The 26,384-nt window shown below is 39.4% G+C and overlaps 1 protein-coding gene across 2 annotated transcripts; it reads left to right on the top strand.

Annotated features, from left to right (window-relative positions):
• Positions 1–9,030: 9,030 nt before the first annotated feature.
• spp1 (secreted phosphoprotein 1) lies at positions 9,031–24,241 on the top strand. 2 transcript variants are annotated; one of them, XM_028463480.1, is made up of 8 exons: positions 9,031–9,147; positions 16,955–17,026; positions 17,114–17,158; positions 17,236–17,310; positions 17,390–17,428; positions 18,111–18,221; positions 19,362–19,712; positions 21,764–24,241. In XM_028463480.1, exons 2-8 carry the CDS (start codon positions 16,973–16,975, stop codon positions 22,151–22,153), a joined length of 1,065 nt encoding a protein of 354 aa, XP_028319281.1. In that variant the 5' UTR covers positions 9,031–9,147; positions 16,955–16,972; the 3' UTR covers positions 22,154–24,241. The 2 variants fall into 2 exon arrangements, with proteins under 2 accessions (XP_028319281.1, XP_028319282.1); XM_028463481.1 differs by having other exon boundaries at positions 9,042–9,147; positions 19,362–19,706.
• Positions 24,242–26,384: the final 2,143 nt, after the last annotated feature.

The following is a 26,384-nucleotide window of genomic DNA, read 5'->3' as shown; positions in this document are numbered from 1 at the left end:
ATCTCCTGACATGTTTCGACTGCCAGTCTTCCTCAGAGGTGATTGCTTTCAGGTTGACCATGCCCAGAAAGAGCTCATAAGGGACACAAAAAATGTTTTGCCGCCTTCCTTATGAAAGAAGGGTCACATCAAAGCAATCACCTCTGAGGAAGACTGACAGTTGGCAGTCGAAACATGTCAATGGATCAAATTTCTGGAAGAAAGTTGTCTAAATAAATGAAACCTTAACATATTATTTTAAAAAAGACAACAAAATGAACTTGCTGTAAGAACTACGCATTAAAAGGTGGAAATATTTGGTCCCAGAGCAAAACTAAAGCTGGACAATACAGGAAGTCAGCAGTCACCCAGTCAGTGGAAACTGAGGGCGGACGCTGCAGCGCACGTTTGTTTGTCTGGGAGTGAGCGCGCACGTCCATGTACACAGAGGAGCCACAACATTAAAACCAGTGCTGATGCAGAAGTGAAGAATTAAAATTTAAGCAAAAAAGACACTTTGTTTTACTTTTCTTAGCAGAAACTCAAGCATCATTCTCTTGGAGGCGAGCCACATCTGTAGCCAGTGCTGTTAATCATGGCTGCATGACTTTATGGCTCCTTTAACCACAGCTTTGAATAAGCAGGTTAAGGGCAGGATCCATCTTTGTGAGTTTGGAGCGTGTTTGTTTTGGGACTTTCCGTCGCGCTGAGACGGTTTGTTCTCTCTAAGTGTTGTGGTCAGTAGTTTGAAGCTGTCCAGGCTGTTTCATCACGTAATTGCTCCTTGGCTCGTCAACATAAGTCATCCTGTTTACAAGACAGAACAAAAGCTGAGAGTCAAACTCAAACAGGTCTATAGTTCAGAACCAAGTTTGGGTTTCTATTCCAGTGGTTCCCATTATGAAGGGGATTGGGATGTTCTCACATATGCAGAGTTACAGCATTTAATCCCTTAAGAGCGTTAATGAGTGATAACATGCATTTTGACCTGTATTCGGGATGGTGGACAAAACGAGGTTCACCGAAAAATGTATGTAGTCAACGTTCTCAATTATGTTACTATTAATTTTTGCATTATTGTATATGTTACACATATTGTGGTTGGCGCAAATCTGCAGACGGTCTATATATTTTATTCTATTTTTTCTTTTTCCCCCCCGGCGGGAATCCTCAAAAGACTGGTCGTAGAGAGCTAGGATCTTAGTCCATGGCAGAGTTGGGCAAAATGGTAAAGCTTTACTGAAAAAGAGCCCAGGTGTAGTTTGAACCTTCAACCTTTGACCTACTTGAGACTTCATCAACCAATTCCAGATCATGACTTGTTGCTCATCTGTCTGGCTGCTGCATCTTTAAGGCTGCTTTCACACATACAGTCCGGTGGACTCGATGCAGTTCAGGTGGTGAATCTGCAACATTTTTGCATTTTAATATGGTCCAGTCCGCTTTCACACATTCTATTTGCCAAGTGCACCAAACTTTCTGAGCTACATCACGCAGGCAAAACGGTTGGTCTCCGATTGGACAAAATAGAAAAAAAAATAAAAATAATAATACTTCAGCCTCCAATGAGTCACTACTGACAGTCGCGCCGTCACGTCCTATATTTGGTTTCTCTTCGTATGTTTTTCAAAGGAAATCCTAAAACAATCCCAGCAGAAAAGCCATTAATGATCATTCAAAATAACCCATAATCACACAATGCCACAACCTGCGCTAATGCTCTACATAGATACACAGAGATGACTCCACTCCGTCTCCACCTGTCAGCGCTCAGAGCCGTCATGCCACCGGTAACTTACCGGTAAGGATGGGTAATATGTGAAGATATGATAATATATACGCAGATAAAATGAAGCAGTCGAATGTGCAGCGTCGCTGATCATGTGTAACAGTAGCTTCGTTACAATAGTGCTTCAATGTAAAGTCCTATGTTTGCTCCTGGTTGCTTTCTCACATGGTTAAAGACCACACCATGCTTCGCTTGAGCCGAACTGAGACCTACATTTTTCAGAGGACTGGAGTTCACTTGTTTGCTCCGCACCTGTTTCAGTAACCTTTCATATATAGTATCACAAAAAAGGCCGGAGTATCCGAGGAAGAGAAGCATGGTGCGGAGCAAAAAGGCATGTGTGAAAGCACCCTAAAGGTTCCATATCATGCTATTTTTCACCCATCTCCATTTGTTCTAATAACCCCAAAAATCTAGTATTTGAGATTTATTTTCCCAAACTCGACTGTTTTCCAGAGTTTTAGGCTCAGAAAAGTCACTTTCTAAACAACTCTACACAAACAGGCTGATTTGCGGCCAATATATGCATATTCATAAGTGGGCGAGTCTATAGATGGGACACTGACTTCCTTCTCCCGAACGGTGACGTAGGGCCAGAGGACGGCCCTCCCTCCTCCAACCCACTCCGTAGCTGAGCTTATGCTGCTTTATAAACAAGACACAGAGCGTGGGGGCGGGGCGTTCGCCGGTACATACATAGACTGTAGAAAATACACACATAGCACTGGGCGAAGGACGCTGACATGCTCACATTCGTGGGCGCGTCTGTTTACATGTCAATCACGGCAGCTCAGTGCCGCGTCAAATTTAGGAATGCGTCATCAAATTGGAGCGAGGTGTTTGTGCTCACCCTGCAGTAAGAAAGGAGAAAATCACCCTCTAACTAACGATTGAGGGAATCAATAAAAAAAACACTTTGGACATGTGCATGAAGCCCTAATAGTACTTTAGGATGTTTAAAGCACAGAAAAGTTGATTACGCTTAACATGAGCCCTTTAAGTTTCCTAATGCTATTTTTGCATCAATTTGGTGGAACTGAATTGATTATTTGGTGTTTTACCACCACCTCTGCATCTACCATTGTTTTGATTGCGTCTTTGGAGACAAACAAGGCTTTAAAAAGTTTAAAGTAGAGTATCCCAGAATGAGACGTCCTCAGCTCCTTTCATCTGGTTTTCCAGACAAACACTTTTAATATTGTTACCCTCAAAGTTTGTTTCTGTTGGGGATTTTTTTCTGCTGAGCACAAGGATTTACTCTCCGTGCTTGACTGGTCTTTGCTGTTTTAACGGCAACATTCAATGCAGTGATGTGCTGTCAGGGTAGGCAAGGTAGGCAGTGCCTACCCAAGGGTGAATTGATATTTTGATTATTTGTTTTAATTATAATTTTTTTTTTTTAATTATCATATAATTATAAATTATTTATTTTTCTATTTCCAATAGCCTACAGTACCTAGAAGTTTGAAAGTATCCGCATTTTGTGCGTTTCATAGCCCAAATTACTAAACGGCGCTATTTCCTGGTCTTTTTTTTTTTTTCACTCCGCTGTAAGGCAGAGGGAGGCCACGCCCCCTCCCAAAGGCACGTTGCTCTTCTGCCTCCGTTCCCATTGCGTGTTTTTACGTGTTTGCGCATGCGCAGTCAGGTCCCCAAGATGACAACCATTTACGTGCAAAGGCAGTGTAGAGCGCTGCCTTTGGACGTAACCGCGCTATGCTAAATGCTATATGTAAGTTCACAGTACATTAGTGAATAGATATCATGTGCCTGCTGCTGTTCGTTGGGCGGGATAACACTACAGGCATGATGACAGCACTAGAGTTGATAGAGAAACTTTGTTTTGAAGAAAAACGACAGCTTTTAAAAGATGGGAGACCAACACCTGAGTTACCAGAGCTTCAGCAAAGGTAAGGTCAGAAAATGTTTCATACTTTTCACAGTGAATGGAACAAAAGGAAGGATTGACTTTGTGGATGCTCCTCACTGAGGTTGTTCTGAGTTGTTTTTGTTGTCATTTTCTCCGTGTTTCTGTGTTTCCAACACAAACAACAGATGTGCTGCCGAGTCATGAGATATATCTTGTTGGAGAGTATGGAGGTTATATTAAATAATTGTTTATGTTTCTTTAATGGTGTTTATGATGTTGATTTTGTTAGATGGCTAAATACTTGTTCATGTGGATCTTGTTGGGTTTTTTCTTTCTTATTATGAATTTTATATTTTGATAAGCGCATTGAGATGACTTTGTTGGAAATTGCTTTATACAAATAAAATTGATTTGAATTGAATTAACACTTGACAGCAGAAACATATGAAATTGTCATTGGTGGTCTCGATTTGCAACGTGCCTACCCAGCCCTAGTGGTCACGTCACTGATTCAACGTTCATCATAAAGTTATTAGATGAATGCATGAAAATAATTATTTCTCTCTTTTTTTTGGGATATACCAAATTTCTCAGTCCTATCAGCCGATATTGGCATATTTCTCAATTCATTTCCTAATTAATCAGAACAACAACAACAACAACAACAAGCTAAACAATGCAAAGAAATTTACCAAAAAGAAGCATACATTTTAAAATAGCCACAAAATGAAAACACCAAAGAGTAAAAAAAAACAGCAAAGACACAAAAAGCACCAAAAACACACAAAACAACACGGATGCAAAAAACACTCCCAAAAGACAGAAAATGACAATAACAATACACAAAATGACAACAAAAGCTTGCCACACAACAAAATCATACAATACAACAATGAATAAAATATTTTGAAAGACAGCGTAAAAGAAAACTGACAGATGGAATATGAAAAATATGCAAAAAGACACAAAACATGGACACCAAAAAGTCACAAAACAGCAAATACACAAAAACAAACCCAAAAATACGCAAAATGACTCAAAGCATGAATCAACTTGGAAAATACACTAATGTGGTATGCTATGAAACGAGATTACCTCTTATCGCATCAACTTCCGGGATTTAATCAGTGTGTACTGGACTACAAAACTCTCTAACGTCTTATGGAGCTCAATCACCATGGTAACTTATGATGAACGACTAGCCTGGTCGGGACCAGGTTTTGCTCTGGCTATGATTTTAGTGAGTGCTGAAGACCCGCCTCCTGACCAGTCAGTTCTCTTAGAAAGCGAGATGTCTAATAAAAGGTGATGTGTGAACACGTCACTGTGGGGATCTGATGTGACAGCTGACAGGAGAGAGATTATTTAGACATCAATGCAATCCTTTCATTTACCGATGACATCCTTTAGGAAAGATTTAGATTTATATCTGATGGACTGATCTATAGTCAGCTGATGAAGCCTGTGTCTGGATCCGTATGCATGGACGGATGAAGTCATATAAGAATTAATTAATATATGACTTCACCCGTCCGCGCATAAGGATCGAGACACAGGCTTCATCAGCCAACTCTGTGAATGTGAATCGTCGACTGTTAATACGTAAAAGCGTGACATTATTTATGATATTAATCAATTGAATGGGATCCTATCCAATGGATTCATATGATAAATAATATCACGCTTTTACGCATTAACAGTGTCAGCAGCTTCCTGCCTGAGTTCTTTCATTCCTGCCCATTCTGTAACAACGGTGTTGTTTTTGGTCTGATTTATGGATTTTAATTATTCGTCATTTTAAACTTAAGCAACACCTAACGTGGTCGGGACCAAGTTATGAAGTGGATCAGATCTGAGCAAGTATAAAAGCTCCGCCTCCTGGTGCCCTGCACTAACACTGTTGCGCTTTGCTGCCGTAATGGATTTAAATGAATTTGTTTAAGATGATAAGCTGTTCCTCCACTGTAAAGACAGTCCATCTGTCAGTTTTAAAAAAATGACAACACCATGTGACTTTCCACTGACCTTCTGTCTGTTACAGCTTTCTTAGAAACAAACGTTTTAATGACGTAGATGCTTCAGAGAGTCAGTGAGGACAGAGAGAGACACAGCAACACAAACTGAGACATGCTTAAATAAACAAAGTGATTACAGATCCAAACCTTCAATCACCAAACAGCCACGTTTCCTCAGGGGTCGCACAACACACAACACACACCTGAGTGCGTCGCTGGTGAAGAACCTTCAGAAATGTTGTGTAACTGCCGGTTTGTTTTTACGGCCTCATCAAACCGTCTGCATACACACACGCCGCGCTAATCTGTGTGTTTGCATCTGAGCGTAGATGTTGTGTTTGCATTTGTGTTATTGTGTCAGAACGTATATACGCATGTGTGTCAGACAGACGTTTGACTGTAATTGCAGGTTGAATCTGAGAAAACGTTCAATTAGCCAATCAGCTTAATGATGCTGGAGCAGCGAGGTGCTGCAGGGACATCATGCAAATATTCACTAAAGTGTTTGTCTGGGAGCTCACGTAGTGCATGGATGCATTCGGACCATGGCCGGTGCACTTGCAGAAGGAGGTCATGCTGTTGTTGCAAACAACAGAAGCAAGAAGCAAAGTAAAGCAAAGAAGAAGCAAAGAAATCAGAAAACAGATGGAAAAAAACTTCCATCCATCCATCCATCTTCTTCCGCTTAGCCGTTTCCAGGTTTGCGGGGGCAGCATCCTCAGTAGGGAGGCCCAGACTTCCCTCTCCCCGACCACTTCCTCCAGCTCTTCCGGAGGGACCCCGAGACGTACCCAGGCCAGCCGAGAGACATAGTTTCTCCAGCGTGTCCTGAGTCTTCCCCGGGGCCTCCTTCCGGAGGGACGTGCCCTGAACGCCCCACTAGGGAGGTGTCCAGGGGGCATCCTAATTAGGTGCCCGAGCCACCTCATCTGGCTCTTCTCGATGCGGAGGAGCAGCGACTCTACTTTGAGCCCCTCCCGAAGGAAAAAAACTTCCCTCATCAGAAATGGCAAAATTGTCATCATTGTTTATTAACTATTATTAGTATTGTTAGGCTAATGCTAATACTAGGTTAGTGCTAATGCTAGGTTAATACTAATGCTATACTAATGGTAATACTAGGTTAATGCTAATGCTAGACTAACAATAATACTAAGTTAATGCTAATGCAAGGTCAATGCTAATACCAAGTTAATGCTAATACTAGGCTAATACGAGGTTAATGTTATTGTTAGGCTAATGCTAATGTTATGTTAGTGTTAATGTTTGGTTAATGCTATTGCTCGCCTAATGCTAAGAAAATGATATGCTAATATTATGCTAATACTAATGATATGCTAATAGTATGCTTATGCTAGGTTAATGTTGATGCTAATGCTAATGCTAAAGCTAATGCTAAAGCTAACATATGCTAATGCTAAGCTAATGCAGTGCCACGGGGCCAGCATCTGCATCCTCACTTGCATTTTCTTCAGGAAATGCAAATATTCTAGTTATTATTTTTTATAAATGTATTATTGTTTTTTTTCAAACAAAATCAAACAGAAATTGGCATTATGACAGTGAATATATACCCTCACATGTTGGGAAAATAAGAAACAATTTTACTTTGTAAACGGGTGAGCAAAGAAACAAATTTTGTACAACAAAATTATTGTACAAAATATGACGTAACGATAAAGGCGATATGACAAAGTTTACCTCCTGAAATAGAAATGTTTGTATGATGCGGACTGAAGCCTTACCGACATATTTTGGGACAATATTACTCATTTAAATGCAAGTCTTCCTTGTAAAACGGGTGGCCTAATGGGTCGTAACTTGTGCAAAGGGACAGACGTCAAATCTCATGTGATTTCAGTACATTCGTTTGGCGCAAATACAGCGATTTCGGGAATTATGAAAGCTAGAAATGAAACCCAAAGAAACAGAAAACGGTAAAACGATACAAAAATGGGTAAAATCTTAAATGGAAAATTGGAGCCTCTAAAAGTGAACCATATCAGAGGTAGAGCTGACGAACGCAGCTACACTGCAGCGTGATATACTGTATGTAAAAATAAAGTGACGGCTCCTATGCAGACGTGGAGCAGTGAGGAGGAGCAGGCGTGAGCAGATGCTTGTAGGAGTAACAATGCAACTTGTTACCATGCTTAGGGTGAATATAAACCTACAGACTGTAAATGTCAGTGATGCTCAAAGATAAACTACAGACCAGAGATGAGCAACATTCATCACATCTGGGGACCACAAATATTTGATTGTCTGAACCGAGGGCCTTATTATCAACATTAACGTCAGCATCTAGAAAAATGATCAATCTGAGCATTAATAAAGGAAATCACAAAGCGTTTGTGTTTTTTGGAGTCATTTTGTATATATATTTTTCTCTCATTTTATGCTTTTCTGTTTACTGTATACTTTTGGTATTTGTTTTGTGTATTCTTCTGTTTTTGTCATTTTGTGTATTTTTGTTGTCGATTTGTGTATTTTTGTTGTCGATTTGTGTATTTTTGTTGTCGATTTGTGTATTTTTGTTGTCGATTTGTATATTTTTCCTATACTTTTGTAGTCGTTTTGTGTATTTTTGTTATCCTTTAGTGTTTTTTTTTTCTGTAGTTTTGTATTACAGTTACTGTTTTGTGTTTGCGTATAACTATATGTTATTATAGCTGTGTATTTAATGTTGTTTTGTGCATTTTGTTTTTGTTGGGGGCATCACAAATTGAGTGTTGCTTTAGTTTGGTGGCTTTTGCCAGGAGGAAAAAATGTTTGTCAAGAAAAGATTGCACGACACGTAGTTTCAACCTAAGATGACAAACGCAGACACGAGGGGAAACAATAAGTAGAACAATTTCACAATAAAATTGCTCAATTCTATTAAAAAAAAAAAAAAAAAAAAAAAAAAACCCAGTCCCTCGATCGGGGCCGTAAATAAACATGATTCACAATGTCTATTTTTTTTCACACTTTGTTCTGTTTTTTTTCACTGCGTAGAATTTCCCACTGAGACAAATCGGTCTGTTTTTCCAGACACTTTTTTGAAAATATGCAAAGAAAACCTCCTTCAGGTGCTTTTTCTTCTGTCTGCGAGGAAGCTGAATCACTGTCATACCATCTTCTTCCAAAAGCCTGTCCCGGCATGTCCTTAAATTAACTTTAAATGTGTGTGTATGTGTGCTTCTGTCTGGACTGTAAACGTGTAAATGTCTGCATACCTCTATACATGTCATTGCAATTGCATTAAATGTGTGTGTGTGTGTGTGTGTAGACTGTACCACCGACCACAGGAAGAGTGGGAGGGAGAAAGAGAAGGAGGAGAGTACTGGAGCGGTTAACCTCATGACATCACATGGGCTGCCAACCCCAGCTTGGAGGCTTTATAAGCCGACCTGCTTCTCCTGCAGAAGCATCACAAAGCATCGAGGAGCCTTCAGGGAAACCCAGGAGGTGAACGGCAGACGACTGGACAGACTCCCAACACTGATAACAAGGTCAGGATGATTGTGTGATGCAGGGGTGGAGCAGCCATTTTTAAAGTGAGGGTGTTCTAAGTGTAGGGTAACCGTCCACTCCCAATGTAGTTTATTAAATTATATTATTAAAAACAATGATGAATCTGTTATTAAGTCAGTGATGCTCAACATGAGGCTCTTTTTGTCTTAATTTTAATTAATATTCCCCTAGAAAACCTCAAAAAGGGGAAACTTTTTAACTCCTTTTTATCATTTTGCAAAGTCCTGTGTCCCATTTTTGCCCCTTTACCTTTTGTTTTGTCAGATTTTAGCTTCATTTTGCCAATAAATATACCTTTTCCTCATTTTTGTCCATTTTTACAAGTTCTTTTTGACATTTTTGTCCAATTTTTGTCGATTCTTTAACCATTTTTTTGCCACTTTTCATCCAAATAAGCTGCCTTTGGCCCAATAAATAACACTTGTTTCCTTTTTTCTCTACATTTAGCTTATTTTTGTTCCACATTTTTGCCCTTTTTAACTATTGTTTGCCACATTTTGCTCATTTAAACTAACTTTTCACATTACATACCACCTGTTTCTTCTTTTTTTGTCATTTTTTGCCACTCTTGACTGTTTTTAACCCATTTTAGTCACTTTTCTTTTTTTTCTTGGCACGTTTTTGCCACTTTTGGACCATTTTTGGCCACCTGTCACACATTTTTTGTCACTTTACTTACACTTTCCACATCGCTGTAAACTCTTTGTTTACGTTCTCTATGGCTGGCTGTGATTGGCTTTATCACCATTAAATCAATCTAACTGGACCAATACGTTTTCAACAATGAATCCCCCTGTAAAAAGTGAGGGGGATGATTTTTTGTTTTTATCAAAGTGGTGATGTCGTATCCCCCGCACCCCCCCACGGGTGAGACGCACCTGGTGCGATGTTCTGCTTGGTGAGGCTCAGCTGGTGTTTTCTCCAATACTGAGACAAAAGCCATGTTTACAGAAGTTCTAGTGCAGATACATGTTTTTTTTAATCGTGTTTATTTAAGTGTGTTACAAATACAGAGTAGCCAGTATTCGTGCACAAAGTGAAATGTGCACCACCTCTTATATTTTTATACAGTATTTTATTTGAACTAGATTTCTTATTGAGAAAAGTTAAATATATGATTAAAGTGATTTGATATTTATTGTGTGATGTGTATTTTTAAAAAAAAGAAAGAAAAATGATAATAATGATTTAAAAAATTGAATTTTAATCTATTTTTTAACCAATTACTACATAATGCAGGTGACCCCACATGGGGTCCTGACCCCAAGGTTGAAAAACCGAGTTCAGGGAACTGGATTTGTTTGAGTTGTTTCATATTTTGCTGATCCATGAGGCTTTGTTTTTATGCTCTAGCCTCGACGTACTGTATAATTAATTAATTAATCCAAACACGTCTCTTAGGACACAAATAACAAAAATGTGTGTTACAACACATAATGGAACGTTGAATGACAAAAAACTCCAAAAAGGACAAAAGAAAACGTTTTCTACAAAAGTGCTGTTTACAGCAAAATAAGTTGTTCACAACAAAATTAGTCGCTCAGGACTAAAGAACGCCCTTTATAACTAACATGTTGACTACACGTCAAATGTCCTTTACAACAAAAAAAGATGTAGTGTACGTAAAAATGTCAGTTTCATGAACAATGTATGTTGTGCCAAAAAATGTCAGTTGCAACAAAATATGCGTTCCATTATGACCATTTATACACAAAGGCTGACATTACAGGTGTCGGCATTATGACATGACACCTGTCAAGTGTTACCCAAAATTTTCTGTGGAAATTTGGAAAAAAAAACGCAGGCGGCTTTGTTTTGATTTTATTAGTTTTTTGTTCAGTAAAGGAAAAAAATATAAAACCTAAAACAGTTTGTCGTATATAATGAATGTGTGAAAACATCAGCAGAACTTCATATTAAAATGAACAGCTTTACTGAAGTCAAACCAACACGCTAACAATGCTAACACGCTAACAACAACAACGGCAGCTTAACCGGGTTTGTTAACATCGCAGCTAGCAACGCTAACGGAAGTCAGTCACCAGTTGCAATGTCACCATAATACAAACTGTAACAAGAATTTTTGCATTTTCTAAAGAAAATGCAAGTGAGGATGCAGGTCCGCATCGTACTGCATTAGCTTAGCATTTGCATTAACATTAGCATTAACTATCATTAGCAATAAGCTAGCATTAGCATTAGCTTGCATTAGCAATAACATAGTATAGCATTATCGTAACTTTAGCATTAGCCTAGCGTTAGCAATAACCTAGCAGTAGCTTTTAAATAGCAGTAGCATTTGAATAGCAGTAGCATTAACCTAGGATTTGCATTCGCCTAGAAATGGCAAGAACCTAGATATAGCTTAACATTAGCAATAAGGTTGAAAAGGTTGAAAAAAGTTGAAATGGGTTGAAAAAGTTTAAAAGTTATAAAAAAAAAGCTAAAACATAACAGAATGTCCCAAAATTATTTGAACATTTTGACACCAAACTTGTTGAAATGAGTTGAAAAATGCGGGAGTAGCAGGAGTGAGACCGAAGAATAAAGTTTAAGGATAATAATAGTGAGGATGCCTTACCAATAAAGTCACGTGAATCCTCAACCACAGACAACTGATTAATAACTGTGGGTTGTAACTCGGTTAGCAAAGGCTACGCTAATTAGCTGCTGTGTCTGTCTGACTGTAGCATTGACATGTTGCACTTCCCCAAATCTATGCTGGTTTAATCTGACACAAAAAACAACAATAACGTTTTCCCTCTAGAAAGCAAAATAACACATTTTGTCAATAAAACCCGCACTGATGTCTGCTTATACAGTACCGTTCACTGTTTGACACACTACTGTGTGCAAGTAAAGCTGCTTCAAAACCCCAAAGTCGGCCTCAAACGTCTGGAAGAAAACATTTCTTTTGCCCAAGGTTGAATCCATAACAGCACTTCATTGGAAGACGGACCCGCAAACACACACTGGTGTGGGCGTCGGGGGTGTTTCCGCTGCCTGTGGCTTTCCACTTTTAACCTCCAGAATTATACAGTACAGAACGGCTCCATCATTACAGAGGGCTCCTCCCACTAAAGTAACCCCAAAAGTAAAGCTTGTTACACGGAGGCGGAAACGCAATGAGAGCTCCAACATGAGGCCCAAACACACACCCACACACACGCACACACGCACACACGCACACACACACACACATACAAAGGATGTAGCTCCAAAGTGAGCTTCCAAAGATGGAGTGTTAATACTTTGTTTTGAACACTTAGCCCAACATTAGCTCCACAATCTAAACTGAAGAAAATCTTCTACTTTGACTCCAGTACATGAAAATACAAAGCAGTTTATAGCTAAGATAAGACAAAATATCACATCAGTTACAATTACGCCTTTTTAAATTACCCATGTTCAATTACGACTACAGTTACCAGCCTTTTTGTCCAATTACAATTAAATCACAATTACTTCTTATCCACAGAAAGGCAATTACAATCTCAATTACTAAAGTTCAATTACAATTCATCACAATTACTGATCCCAAAATAAATAACCTAATAAAAGTTAGCTTTCTGTTAGCATCTCTTATGATAAATCAGCTAAATCAGCTGTAAAATACACTAAAAACAAATATCTTTTATCTCATTTCTTTCCTATCTATTGGTTACCTCTGAGCTTCCTAATCAATTCAAATATAGGTTTTAATATTTTTGATGTTTTATGTCAGTATACCCCAAGAGTTTTTAAATGGTAAAATGTGGGAAAGCTTTAATCATTTTTAACTACATACAGTATGTGTAGAACTGTAACATGGTTCCCCAGTTTTGAATTAAATTTGAATTGACCATTTTTGTAGAATTTACAAGGCAATTACTATTACAAAGTAAATTATTTGAACTCAATTACAATTTAATTATGATTACGACAACAGACTTTGAAAATTACAATTATGCCATAATCGGAATTAATGATCAATTATGTAATTACAATTATAATTGACCCCAACCCTGACAAGTACTCACGTTACTGTAATTGAGTTGCTTTTATGGGTACTTGTACTTTTTTGAGTATATTTCTGAATCAGTCATTTTACTTGTACTTGAGTACATTTTAAAAGAAGAAAGGTAATTAATTACATTTCTACACCCAACCTTTACTTTGTAAATATTATTTTTTGTGATTTTTTTTTCTTTTTTTCCCCATTTCATGGTCTTCATTAAACATAATCGAAATTGTGGTTTCTACCTATTAGTTGTTACTTACTTGGCACATTTGGCATGGCACTGTTTTAGAGTTAATAAAATGTAGCTATAATTAGAACCTGAGAATTCTCCTCTCAAACTACCTCAGAAGTATATCGTCATGTATGTAAAGCTACATACACAAAATGTGTTCTCTGCATTTAACCCCTCCCTGAGGAGCAGTGGGCAGCCACGGTGCCAGGGGGCAGTTAGTTAAGGTTAATATAAGGAACTGATCAACACCCACAGTGATGGACCGTCGAGATTAGAACCATATGATTACAATCCTGCTCCCTTAACCACTTGTCCCTTTATCCATAGACAATATATTTTTGTTCAGTATATAGATAATCCAGTATATAGATAATACGAGGCGCAATGAGAGCGCACAATCAGTTCCATTTTTAGTAGCCGTTACATCGCCTCGTATCTCCTTTGACATGATGTGACGTGTTTGTGATGCGACGCAGCGGTTGGACAAAACAAATGATTATCACCTTAAATGCACTATTCCTGTGGTCAGTAGCAATGTTTGAAACAGCTGACTCAGATGACAGTTTACTCTGCTGCCGCACACACACCATGGAGCAACGTTTGTCGGACACACAACCACAATAGGTTCTTATGTGTTTTACTGTAATGTGCAGTTTTTTTTGGCTGAAAACAATAACAAGAGTGTGTGGATAGCAAAAGAAAATTGCTATGGTAATAACGTTGTGGCGTGGAGTCTGCGTCTACAGACACGCCCACTCATGCATATGCATGAAGCCCCCAAAACAGCCTGTTTAAGGAGCACTTTGAAAGTGACTTTTCAGACGCTAAAACTCCAGAAAACAGCCGAGTTTGGGAAAATAAACCTCAAATACTATGTTGTTGGGTTTCTTAAAACAAATGGAGACGAGTTGGAAAATAGCATCATACTGGAACTTTAAGTGTCATTTGTTGCCCTAACAGTTCGTTAACCTAACCCTTAACCCTACCGAGTTCCTTCACCTAACCCAAAAAATGCCAACGTAGCTCCAAAGGTGTCATAATTTAGCAAACAACACTTAATGACAGCCTTTATGACGCCTAATTCATGCTAATGACAGATAATGACCCCATAATGTCAGCCTTATGTATAAAACGTCAGTGTAAAGTGTCAACAATATTGTCAACTCAAACATTCTTTTATCAGCTTTTCATAATCAGCAGAAAACCCAGTATCCCAATCTACCGATATTAAATCATCATGCTAATATCAAGCTGATATTATCGTTGGGCTCTAACAAGGATAATGCCTCACACATGACATGTAAAAGTCTGATCATGTCTCAGAATGTCACAAACAGAATGCAGAGTTTGACCTTTATTCCCTGATTGTAATGATTTTAAGTGCATCTCTCACTGATTTTACATTTAAAGGTCACTGGAATGCTTTGCTGTTGTTTGAATGTTGTCTCTTAACCCCTGGAGCAGGCCTGTCAAACCTATTAGTGATGCATTCAAGTATTTTGTTTTGAAACCCACTTTCTTTCGATGTGCTGTGTAATTTGTGGATATTTTGTAGGATTAATTGAAAAAGTTCTTGTGACAATTTGCAATTTATTATAACTGCATTCATGTGCTGATAAGCAAAGAATTATAGCGATCCTTTGCAAGGGAATTTGGATTAACACAGATCATTTTGACTGAATTATATTGTCATTTATATTTTAATTTAAGGTTTTGTGAGTTAGATACCGGCTGAGCTCACATTTGGTTTGATAAGGTCTGTCCAATGTATTTTTTGAAATCATGTCAATGGCATTTTCATTGTATTTCATCTATTCCTTTTAAATGTACTGTACTTAATATCATGTTGTGGACTGTGGGTGTAAACCGTACAACTTGGTGGCAAATAAGTTTCCCCATTGGGGATTAATAAAGTTTCTCTAATCTAATATTTATCTTGTTACTGCATACAGAGGTGAAAGTAATGGATTACAAGTACTCTTATTACTGCAATTGAGTTGCTTTTATGGGTACTTGTACATTTTTGAGTATATTTCTAAATCAGTAATTTTACTTGTTAAAAGAAGTAAAATATTTCATTACATTTCTACATCCACCTGTTACTGAGTAAATCATTGTTTTTTTTTGTTTTAAAATGATCAACAGACATCGTGAAACTACAATAAAATTAAATCACCAGAAAACAATCAAATGCATCACGTCATAGCCGACCAATCAGATTAAACGTAATGCACAGCACCAGAACAGTGTTGAATGCTGGTTGTTTTCATAAGTTTAGCTTGACTTAGAGCCTGAGAATGTTTTTTTTTAATTTTTGATTTAATTGGGGTTATTTTATTTTAAAAAAGAATTGTACATTTTGACATACCTTTTATTTATTTATTATACAGATATATAAATTACGTTCTAATTGTGCAAGATCTCGTCACTTCCTCTCGAAGTTCATACATGAGATGTTTGTGCATGCAAGGGAACCTTACGAACAAAATAACAATGGGTTGGGGTTGAAAGTAACTAGTAACTTTAACTTTGAGTTTTTCTTGTACTTGAGAACAATTTCAATCAAGTAACAGTACTTATACTTGGGTAGGAAATATTAGTACTCTTTCATGGAGCACAACCCTGCTGTGGCTGCTTCCCATTACTGGGGGTTTCCACTGGATACGTCTCCGCTGCGCCACGACACCAATCCGGTTTTGCCCCGCTGTCCTCCGTCAGGTAATCCACACCGGTTGCGTTTTGAGTGCGCCACGGTGCGCTCCGGTTGAACGACTGTGACGTCACGAGACAGAGCAGTTCTCACAATATTTATATGATAGCGCGAGAACGCAGTTAAGTGTTATAAACGCAACAATAAACAAATAAACAGGTCAGTTTTCCTAACGAAGGAGAACAAGAAGGTCGGACTCTCTGGATTTGTCATAGACACATTTTTTAGCAACAGCCAACAGAGAAGAGATAAAACTGCACCAGTATAACATGAACTAAATAAAAGTTGCTGCAGTTTACAGTGCAGTTACAGTATGAGAGAAAACAATATAGTGAATGTGAATTTGTTTTTACACATTATGACGTTTTGGTGATGTATTTACTTGAAATATAATCTGAAGTGTTTTATTTTGAAAAGTAACCCAATATTTTATTGCGGAATACATGCTTAATTTCCTGTTTAGCTTCATTTGGTCTGTGCTGATTGATGCGTCGTGCTCCGGTGTCCGCCAGATATAGAAGCCCTGCGTATATCTGATGGAGGGCACTGGACTACCACATCTGGGAAGGAGCAGACATGCACCGCAGTGGACCCGGTGGAAATAAACACATAGACTAAAGTGGAAACCAATATACTCCGGTGACGCGGCGGTGACGTAACGCTGCGACGCCGCATCCAGTGGAAATTGGGGGTGACTGCCGTACCTGTCCCCCCATGTTTCTTGGTCGGGATGTAACTGAAACTGAATTGCTCCTTGGGATAAATAAAGTTCCTGAATCTGAATCTTTACACCTATTGATACTGGTTTTGTTTGATTTCGTATGTTTCTGTTCTCATGTTCAGGCATCAAGCTGTGGAACGATGAAAGCGGTGGTAGTTTTTGTTCTGCTCTTCGCCACAGTTCTGTGCCGGCCGGTGAGTCTTTGAAAGAGTCCTCTTATTGTCTGGCTTTTGTCATTTAATTTTTCCTTTATTTATTTTTTAACTCCTGCCAATTTTCAGGCAAGAAAATTTTCCTTAAGCAGTTCAGAAAGCTCTGAGGAAGCGGTAAGTTTCAGGACAGACAGTTGTCGGTTGGTGGGAACAAATCCTTGAAAATAAGACTTTCACGTTCTTGTCCTCAGGCAAGACGTCCAGCACCTCCGGTCCAAAGAAAACAGGCTCAGGTGGTTCCGCAGGCTCGTGCAGCTCCTGTTCAGGTGATAAACTGATTCTGAGTTGGTTCTTTTTGTAGTGCAACCAACAATGTTTTCATCACGTTTGTCTGGGATGTTGCAGGCTGCTGCCCCGTCAGAAGAGAGTTCAGAGGAAGAAGAGGTGAGATATCTTCAATACTCCTCTTAAAGCCCAGACAGTGGTCACCTGCAGGGCCGGCTTTAGGTCATTCGATGCCCTGGGCAAGAGTGGACTTTGCCCCCCTCCTGGGAGCTGTAGTTTGTGTCATGGACCAATTGCTCCTGACAGAGCGCCACGGGGATGGGCAAAGGCCAAATGTAACATTAATGTCAACCCCAAACATTGGTCACCCATAATTTAAACCAAAAAATAATCCTTATGTTGCATCCGAAATCTGTATAAATATGATGAAAAATGTCTTTGCACAAAAGCCAGACAAAAGACTATTTGTAATGTTTTTCAAACAATTGATATTTATTGTAGAACAATGGAGGAAATGCTAGCTACTCGGTTGCCTTTGCCATGTTTTGTTGGGCAATGACCAATGAGTCCTAATTCCATTTTGGCATTTCAAGGACCAATGAATGACCAACATTGTCTATACGGAAACACAAAGAGTGCAACAAATGTATTCAATTGTAAACGCTAGTCTCAGCAACATGGTCGTACTCATTAGAAATGGCAAAAATCCAAGTAAATACCGGTAAGGTTTATTCGAATACCCTCTGTTTAAGTTTTCCACCAGTATGAAATTGGTCTGCAGCCACTACAGACACTACTTTGGCCCAGTTAAATTGACCGAGACATGCCACTGTTTCCACAGCTGGCAAAGGAAGTGAAGTCTGACAGCGTGGACACAACTTCAGCCTCGGATACAACTTCTGTCAACAGTGACAGTGATGAGGATGACGACAGTGATGAAACAGAGGAGAGTGTAAGTAGATTTCCCCCCCTAAATAAGATACGTAAAGCCCCTTAGAGGACCTAAGCTAATTCAGTTGTAGATATTTCAGTATCTTCAAATTCATTGAAAATGAAGATTTTTTCCTGGGTTCACAGTTTTTTAATGCCAAAATCACAAGATGGCGGTAATTTTTATCTACAAATTTTTCCAATTTTACTCAAATTATTCCCCAAAATATCCTCAAATTAATTTTAAAGGGCCTATGTTATGCTAAATTGACTTTTCTGTGCTTTAAACATGATAAAAGTGCTATTAGGGCTTCATACACAGGCCCAAAGTGTTTTTTTCATTGATTCCCTCAATCGATAGATAGAGGGTGATTTGCTTCTTTCTTACTGTAGGGTGAGCCCAAACACCTCGTTCCAATTTGATGATGCGTTCCCACTTTGATGACAAATTTGACGCGGCACTGAGCTGGAGAAGCCGCGCCTCCATGAAGCTCTCTGCCGTGATTGACATGTAAGACACGCCCACAAAGGTAAGCATTTCAGCGTCCTTCGCGCAGTGCTATATATGTATTTTCAACAGTCTATGTATGTACCGGCGAACGCCCCGCCCCCACGCTCTGTCTCATGTTTATAAAGCAGCATGAGCTCGGCTACGGAGTGGGTGGGAGGAGGGCGGGCCGTCCTCTGGCCCTACGTGGGAGGAGGAAGTCAGTGTCCCGTCTATAGACACGCCCCCTCATGAATATGCATAACTAGGCCGCAAATCAGCACGTTTTTGTAGAGTTACTCAGAAAGTGACTTGTCAGAGGCTAAAACTGTGGAAAACCAGCGAGTTTGGGAAAATAAACCTCAAATACTATGTTTTTGGAGATGGGTGAAAAATAGCATGACATGGGACCTTTAAGATCCTGTAGGTACTGATAAATGTTGCTTATTGCTTGGATATTGTTGGTGCCTTACATACTTTAAATACTTTTATAGGTTGAAGTGAAAACTAGGGCACATAAATGGTAAAATTGCTTGTTTTACCGCCTATAATCTGCAGCCCATTTGAGATTCAACTGGTCCTGAATTAAAATGACTTTGACACCCCTGCTCGAGCAGAATAATTTTTGTATGCCACTGTCTCTAATCATCTGACCACCCACCTCTGTACCTCTAGGACCCCCAGGAGGAAGACGAGGATGATGACTCCAGCGATAGTGCCGACTCAGAGTCCGGCGAGCTCTCCACCGCCTCTCCTACCGACACTCCCGCACTTGTGACAGAGGAACCAGTGACCGAGGACCCTTTTGAGCCCACCATCGTCACAGACACAGATTCTGGCCGAGGCGACAGCTTTGCGGGGTACCCCAGCGACTACAAGTCCATCATCTACGTAGAGGACAAGTCCTATCACAAGAGTCCCGATTACTACAAGTCCTATGAGTTTGTGGACAGCGGAAAGAAGTCGGCTTACGGCATGACTGACGGCAACGATGTGGAGAAGTCCTTAAAGGTGTACAAGGTACAGGTCAGTTTATTGTTTCCAGACATTAGCTGGGTTTCCATTACCCTTGGAAATGCGTATAATCTAAATAACGCAATAAAAAAATTGTCATGGAAACACCTGAATTTTTAAAAAGCACTCAAATAGCGGCAAGGCTTTGACACTTTCATGAGGAGGAATTTTAGATGTTTTTAGGTGTATCTGCAAATACACATCACAGGGCATGATGCGACCACTGCTCTCTAAGAAAACATGACGCGGTACATGTAAACAGGAGAGGAGACCGAAACATTTCTTAGAATTATATACAGTTTACAGTATATAAAATTTTTACTCCCACATTAGACATTAAACAACAAAGGAATACAGAGTTTTATAAGGAGGTTATGAGAATCCGTCTTTCTGCAGCGAAGTTCCACGGGATGTGATTTCACAGGAGTTACAAGGCTCCTGTCCAAACAAAGTTCAATGGAAACACGTTCAAAGGGCAATCATACTTTGTCGACATTTGGAAATATGATTTTTATTTTATTTTATCTGTAATGGAAACCCAGTTACTCCTAGCTGAAAACTTGCTTTGCAAAATGTTGGCACTCCAATTTACTTGCAGTTATTGGTGCAGATGTTGCTGGTAATGGCTCTTGTTGTAAATGTAGTGCAAAGAGGATTCCACCCTTCTAGTTGTGGTCTCAAATAGTCTAACCCTAACCCTTTCACTCTGACAGTCAGGTGGTATGATGACCTTGGAAGGTCTGAGTCAGAAGACGGAAAGTCTCTGTGGCGATGGGGGAGGGTAGGGGGAGAGGAGCATATATCTAAGTTTGAGAGTGGGACTGATGATGAGAAGATTTTCAGACGGCAAGTCACAACATTTGACTACCAGCCCTATTTGTCCCTGGTCATTCCAATAATCCAAATGATGTGGCCCTTTCTTGACCCGAACTCCCCACTCCTCTTAAAGTTCCACAGTGGATTCCATCTGAAAGTTCTGAGTTCTGAGAGCTCGGCCCCCTCCATCGATGACTAGCGGATTCCAATAATGCTTTCATCATAGTCTGAATTTGCGATATATCAGGAAAATACCAGTTCCAATCAGCAGAAGTCCTGTTATCATAATTCAATCCGGTCAGGTGGATGTCTTCCACATCCTCAGGACTGACAAACTCTCCCATTGCCCGCCTCCTTGTTGTGAGCTCCTCCCTCTCAAACTACCTCACAGATAAAACAAACACTGCGGTTTAGTATAGAATGCACATTATACTTTGTCATATATGTAAAGCTACATAAACTAAATGTGTGCTCTACATTTAACCCCTCCCTGAGGAGCAGTGGGCAGCCACTGTGTAGCGCCCAGGGAGCAGTTTCACTTTTAGTAGCCGTTACATTGCCTGGTATTGCCTTTGACAAGATCTGACATGTTTGTGACCCAATGCGACGCAGTGGTAGGACAAAACAAATGATTATCACATTAAATGGACTACTCCTGTGGTTAGGAGAGGTGAGGAGGAGAAGAAAGTGACTTAGTAGCTTACTCTCATGACTGTTTGAAACAGCTGACTGACTCCACTGCTGCTGCCACACACACACACACACACACACACACGCACACACACACACACACACACACACACACACACACACACACACACCCTGAAGCAGCACTAAGATGGACTCACAATCACAATAACCGCTTATATAGCTCTATATATTGCTTTGGTGATCACTGATCACCCTCGGAAGAGCGAGGCATGAAGTCTGCGTCTACAGACACGCCCACTCACGCATATGCATAAAGGCCCCAAAACAGCCTGTTTTTAGAAGTGTCATGAAAGTGACTTTTCAGAGGGTTAAAACCCCAGAAAACAGGTGAGTTTGGGAAAATAAAACTCAAATACTACAGTAAGGTGTTAGAGTTCTTAGAGGAAATGGAGATGGTTGAAAATACTGGATCTTTAAGGTCATGTTGTGCATGTGTGTCACCACGTTAAAGTCTTGATGCAAATAGGGTAACTTAGTGTCTATTGCCAAAATCGCAACAAAATTCTACAAATAAAAGTATTTCCATATATTTACAGGCTTTTCACGTTCACTCTGACTTCCTGGAGGAGGATACCAGCACCCCTGAGGTGGAAAGCCAAGGCCTGGACCCTTTATCCGGTCCTGCAGGGGACCAGAACCTGAACCCCCGCCAAGCGTATCTCCCAGAGGAGGAGGAGAGCGTAAGCCCGACTGAGGCCACCACGAGCGACAGTTCCAGCGGTCAAACAGAAGAGGAGGAAGAAGAGGAGAGCGCCAGCACCAGCCAGGAGTCCCAGGACGAGGATAGCGAGAGCAGCGAGGAGGCTACGGCCACACCCGGAGCCGCCGACAGCGACTCAGACGAGAGCGAAGACTCTGAGGGCGACTCAGAGGAAGCGGCGGTTGACACGGTCACTGATGCGCCAGTGGTTGTCACGGCTAAATAAGCCCCGCCCACTAAAATAACCCAAAGTACGGACAGTGATGTCAGATGGCGGAAACCTCTTTATCTCCAATGGCTCAGCAGAGATGCAGTCATCACTATAGATTATTTGTTTAATTGTCTTTTATTTAAATAAACCACCAATCCTTTCATCCTAAATCCGTGTAACCTTCGTTCTTTGGTTTTTCCGTTTTAAAACCAAATAACAAATAAACAGTGTGGTTATTTTATTTTATTGACTTAAGACCAAAACAGAAATACAGAAAAATGAAAAACAGATAAGCAGCAATTTTTCAGTTTTTTTTGTGTTTTCTTTTTTTTAAAAAAAAACTTTTGTGAGATGTTTGCATATTTATGAGGAAATTAGAGCGAGAGCTTTCGTCCACTGCACCTGGTTTCCCTCCACAGGTCCTGGACCAGGGTTCCTCACACAATAGGACTGTTTAGGATTTATTTCAGCAGTTTTCTGGTCCTGCTACTGTTTTCATGCAGTCTGTGGATGTTTTAGCTCATAAAAAACTGCTCAGAGTTTTGTTTTATGATGTGACGGTTCAAATAGTATCCAAATAAACTGGTGACTGACTATGGACTGTGAGGGTGGTGTGAACAACAATAGGTGTTAGAACTTCTACGATTTGACACTTTTTGTACGTTATAATACCGCTAGCCACTAACGGCAGCCGTCAACACACTTGGAATTTGATCACAAGAAATGAGGAGCAGCAGTAGATTCTGGTTTCTTTAATCACATATCATATGCATGTTTTACGTAACATACTTTTTTGGTTTTGATTTATTAATGTATTAATAACGTTTCAATTCACCAGTTCATCAGTAATGTGATTTATTGCTCCTGTTTGGTCCTGGAGTAAAAGTCCGTCTGTGGGTTCCCTCTGTGTGGTGAGGTTAAAACATGAAGCTCTCGTCAAAGTTTCCCCGTAAATATCCAAATATCTCACAAACAGAACAAGCTTTAATTTTAAAACAGAAAACGCTGCTTGTCCGGTTTTTGATTTTTCTATATTTTGGTTTTGGTTTAAAGTCAGTAAAACATAATAACCACACCGTTTATTTGTTATTTTGATTTGGTTTTACAACGGAATAACCAACGAACGAACAGTACACGGATTCTCCTGTTGTGTCTGAGTCGTGGCAATTCCAGCGACGTGCGTTGACCGAGAGGTCAGGCAGAGGTACTGACTGCTTTAACTCCACCAAAAATAAAAAAAACATACAGATATTTCTCATTAACTTTTGTTTACGCTACCATTTTGGATAGATAGACATTGGATTTCACTGCTGATTATGTCAAAACCACAGAGCAAAATCTTGGAGAAAAAAACTCCAATAACTTTGATGCAGTTCTTTATCCAACTTGATATACAGCGATGTTTCTAAATGTTGGATCAACACTCCCCCATGCCATGCCAACTCCAGCATGTAGGCTAGTATTACGATTAAAATCAATTTAACATGCGAATAGTTGTCAATCTGTAAAAATCTGCAATATGTATCTGTCAGAAATACACCAACCAGCTGAGCCTCCATTAATGTCCTTCTGCAAGCTTTACGAGAGCTATTAACATAAGAATTTCAAGCTAATAGGCTAAAGGTGTTAGCATTGGTTGTTTAGATTTTTAGCAGACCACCATGACATGACAGCAGGGAGAGATATTTCTACTTCCAGCAGAGGTTTAATGTAATTATTTCAAATACTGAGGAGTGAAACAGTGAAACATTCTCTTGTGGTTTCCATTAATGTTTTTCTTTCATTATGGTGGTATGAGCAAAACCTGCATGAGAAATATCCCATACAAAACAAGGGAGAAAAATGAGTGATTTTGATTGCTAAACCCCCCCCACCCCAAATGCTAGTTTTTATTATATATGTTAACCATTAAAAAACAGAGAAAATTGCTCAAATTAACCTTCATAATAATCACGTCCAACATTAAGTCACAAAAAAAACACAGCTTTGTATTTGCACACTTTTCTACTTACGCTATATGTTGTTTGTCCCTCGATGGTTTTACTGTAATGTATCATATGGTATAATTTCTAACGTATTAATAAAGGTTTTTCATAAAATGTACATTTTGTTTGCTTTCACTTTCAAAGACATGATATGTTTGTTTCTCCCCAAAGCAGCTAATATTGAGTAAAACAACAAGCAAAGCAACAGCACAGAAATAAAACCAACGGACAGAAAAAGGTCATCTGTGTTTTAAATACAAGCTCCCGACAGGCAACACAAACATGTAGGAGAATGGCTTTTTATTACAGATCTTAAAATCAAGGGCACAAAACAAAGAGCCAGAAAGGCAGAAACCACGTGGAGAGAGCGACAGACCATGAGCTGCCCTGAAACAAACTTGGCACAGCTGCTGCTATTCAGCTAATCAGGACCTCAGACCTGCACAGAAACACATGGAATAGTCCCTCCTTTCTCCTTTCATATCCACTGTTCCGTAGTTCAGTGAACTGAACACTGAAAGATAAGGAAAAGAGGCTCAATGCTTCCTTTATAACCTCCTTTAGCCTAGGAAACACTGATGCATCCTTTACCAAAGGAGACCAGATAATGATGACCCACAATTCCTTGTCGCGACAACATTTAAAGGGACCCGCTCATCCAAGAGCTCACGGAAACTCCCAAAGACTGAACAGGGACGCAGATCATGTAAGTTACCAAAGCAATAATATGCCTTGAACAACTTTAAATAATCTAAAACACGTATTGTATTATATGTAGCCATATTATCAGATTATTACTGACATAAAACAAGCACTTTGTCATTCAAGAAAAAGGGATCGGAGACATTTTTAGACACATTATGTTTTATTCAACATATGAATGCTTTGTGATGTTGTTCATTTGTATGCCTACAACATTATAAAGGCCTATATCTTGCATAAATGTAACAATTTCATAAAATCATACTTATTTTGCATTAATGTTGATTTGTGAGTGTGAGACGTTCTTTTAGTTTAACTTTTGTTCCTTGTAGCCTGGTAACCTCTTTGCCTTTGATTTACATTTCAACCTTGTGATATTTGAGATTGTATCAGCTGTTAGAGGCACAGGGGAAAATCCAACATCAGAAAATATGAAATTTTGTCTAGAATCTTGTTTTTGACTACACTCAATAACCTATAGTCATGTTTAGTTTTATCTTTCATGTATATGTTAAAGTATCAGCTATTGTATAATTTCCACATGGCTGAAAGTCATTTCTTCATATACTATGCATAGTATACAAACAATTTATACAAGATTTATCAATACCTTGCACACAGCTCTTCAGAATTTCCCTCATGTTATCAGTTTTAAATGTGATGAGTTGTTTTCTTCCAGAATGCAGGTTACAACGATGAAAAACTATGTAAAATGTAATATTTTCTGGCAGCCATATTGGATTTTTAAGATGGCTGCCACTCCATTATCACTTCAAGACACGCCAGGACATTCATCATAATTGAAAACATAGGTTTAGACACAAAGTTTCTGATTGTGTGTAACTAAGACGGGTCATTATGTGGCATCTTCAACTTGGAGCACGGCCATTTTGAAAATGGTGTCATAAAATGGGGTTGATGGGGTGGGAAATATTTAACCCCAACATTTCTGGCTTATTTGAGCCCCAACTAAGCCAAAAAAACAATAGAATCAATTTTGATTTCAGACAAATATTAAAAATGGTTAAAAATGGTTAAATCTTTTTTTCTTCAGTTTTGTAGATAAACATAAACTGGTTTATATGAGCGCTATTCTGGCCCATGGCCTCAGTATAAATGTGGATCCTACACTACACAAATCCTTGACACAAATGACAAGAAAAACTTGCAAAATTACAGAAAATTGGACAAAATCCTTCTGTCTAGTTGTAATGTTCAGATTTGTCATTATTTTATATACTGACATGAACGTTGCCAACATGCATACATTGCCCTTCCCGTGGATCATACATGTACCTTTTTGTGTCCAAAAAACATTGTCCCAGCCCGAGTAGTTTGTTTTACATGCTAAGCGCCGACACTGTTGTTAGATATCAAACCCCCGGCTCAGAGCCCTGAATGGGACACTTAGATGTCTCCTCGGGTGTCTCTTTTGGCAGATCCTGTTGAGAACTCTTTGATTATGCATTGACCCTTGTCACACGCTGTGGTGACATCATCGTCTGTGGTTGATGGCGATTGGCCTGCTCTGCCGGTTGTCACGGCAGCAGTGATGGAGA

The sequence above is a fragment of the Gouania willdenowi genome, chromosome 12, assembly GCF_900634775.1.
Source record: "Gouania willdenowi chromosome 12, fGouWil2.1, whole genome shotgun sequence".
Taxonomy (NCBI): domain Eukaryota; kingdom Metazoa; phylum Chordata; class Actinopteri; order Blenniiformes; family Gobiesocidae; genus Gouania; species Gouania willdenowi.
This window is presented reverse-complemented; position numbering and strand designations above follow the sequence as displayed.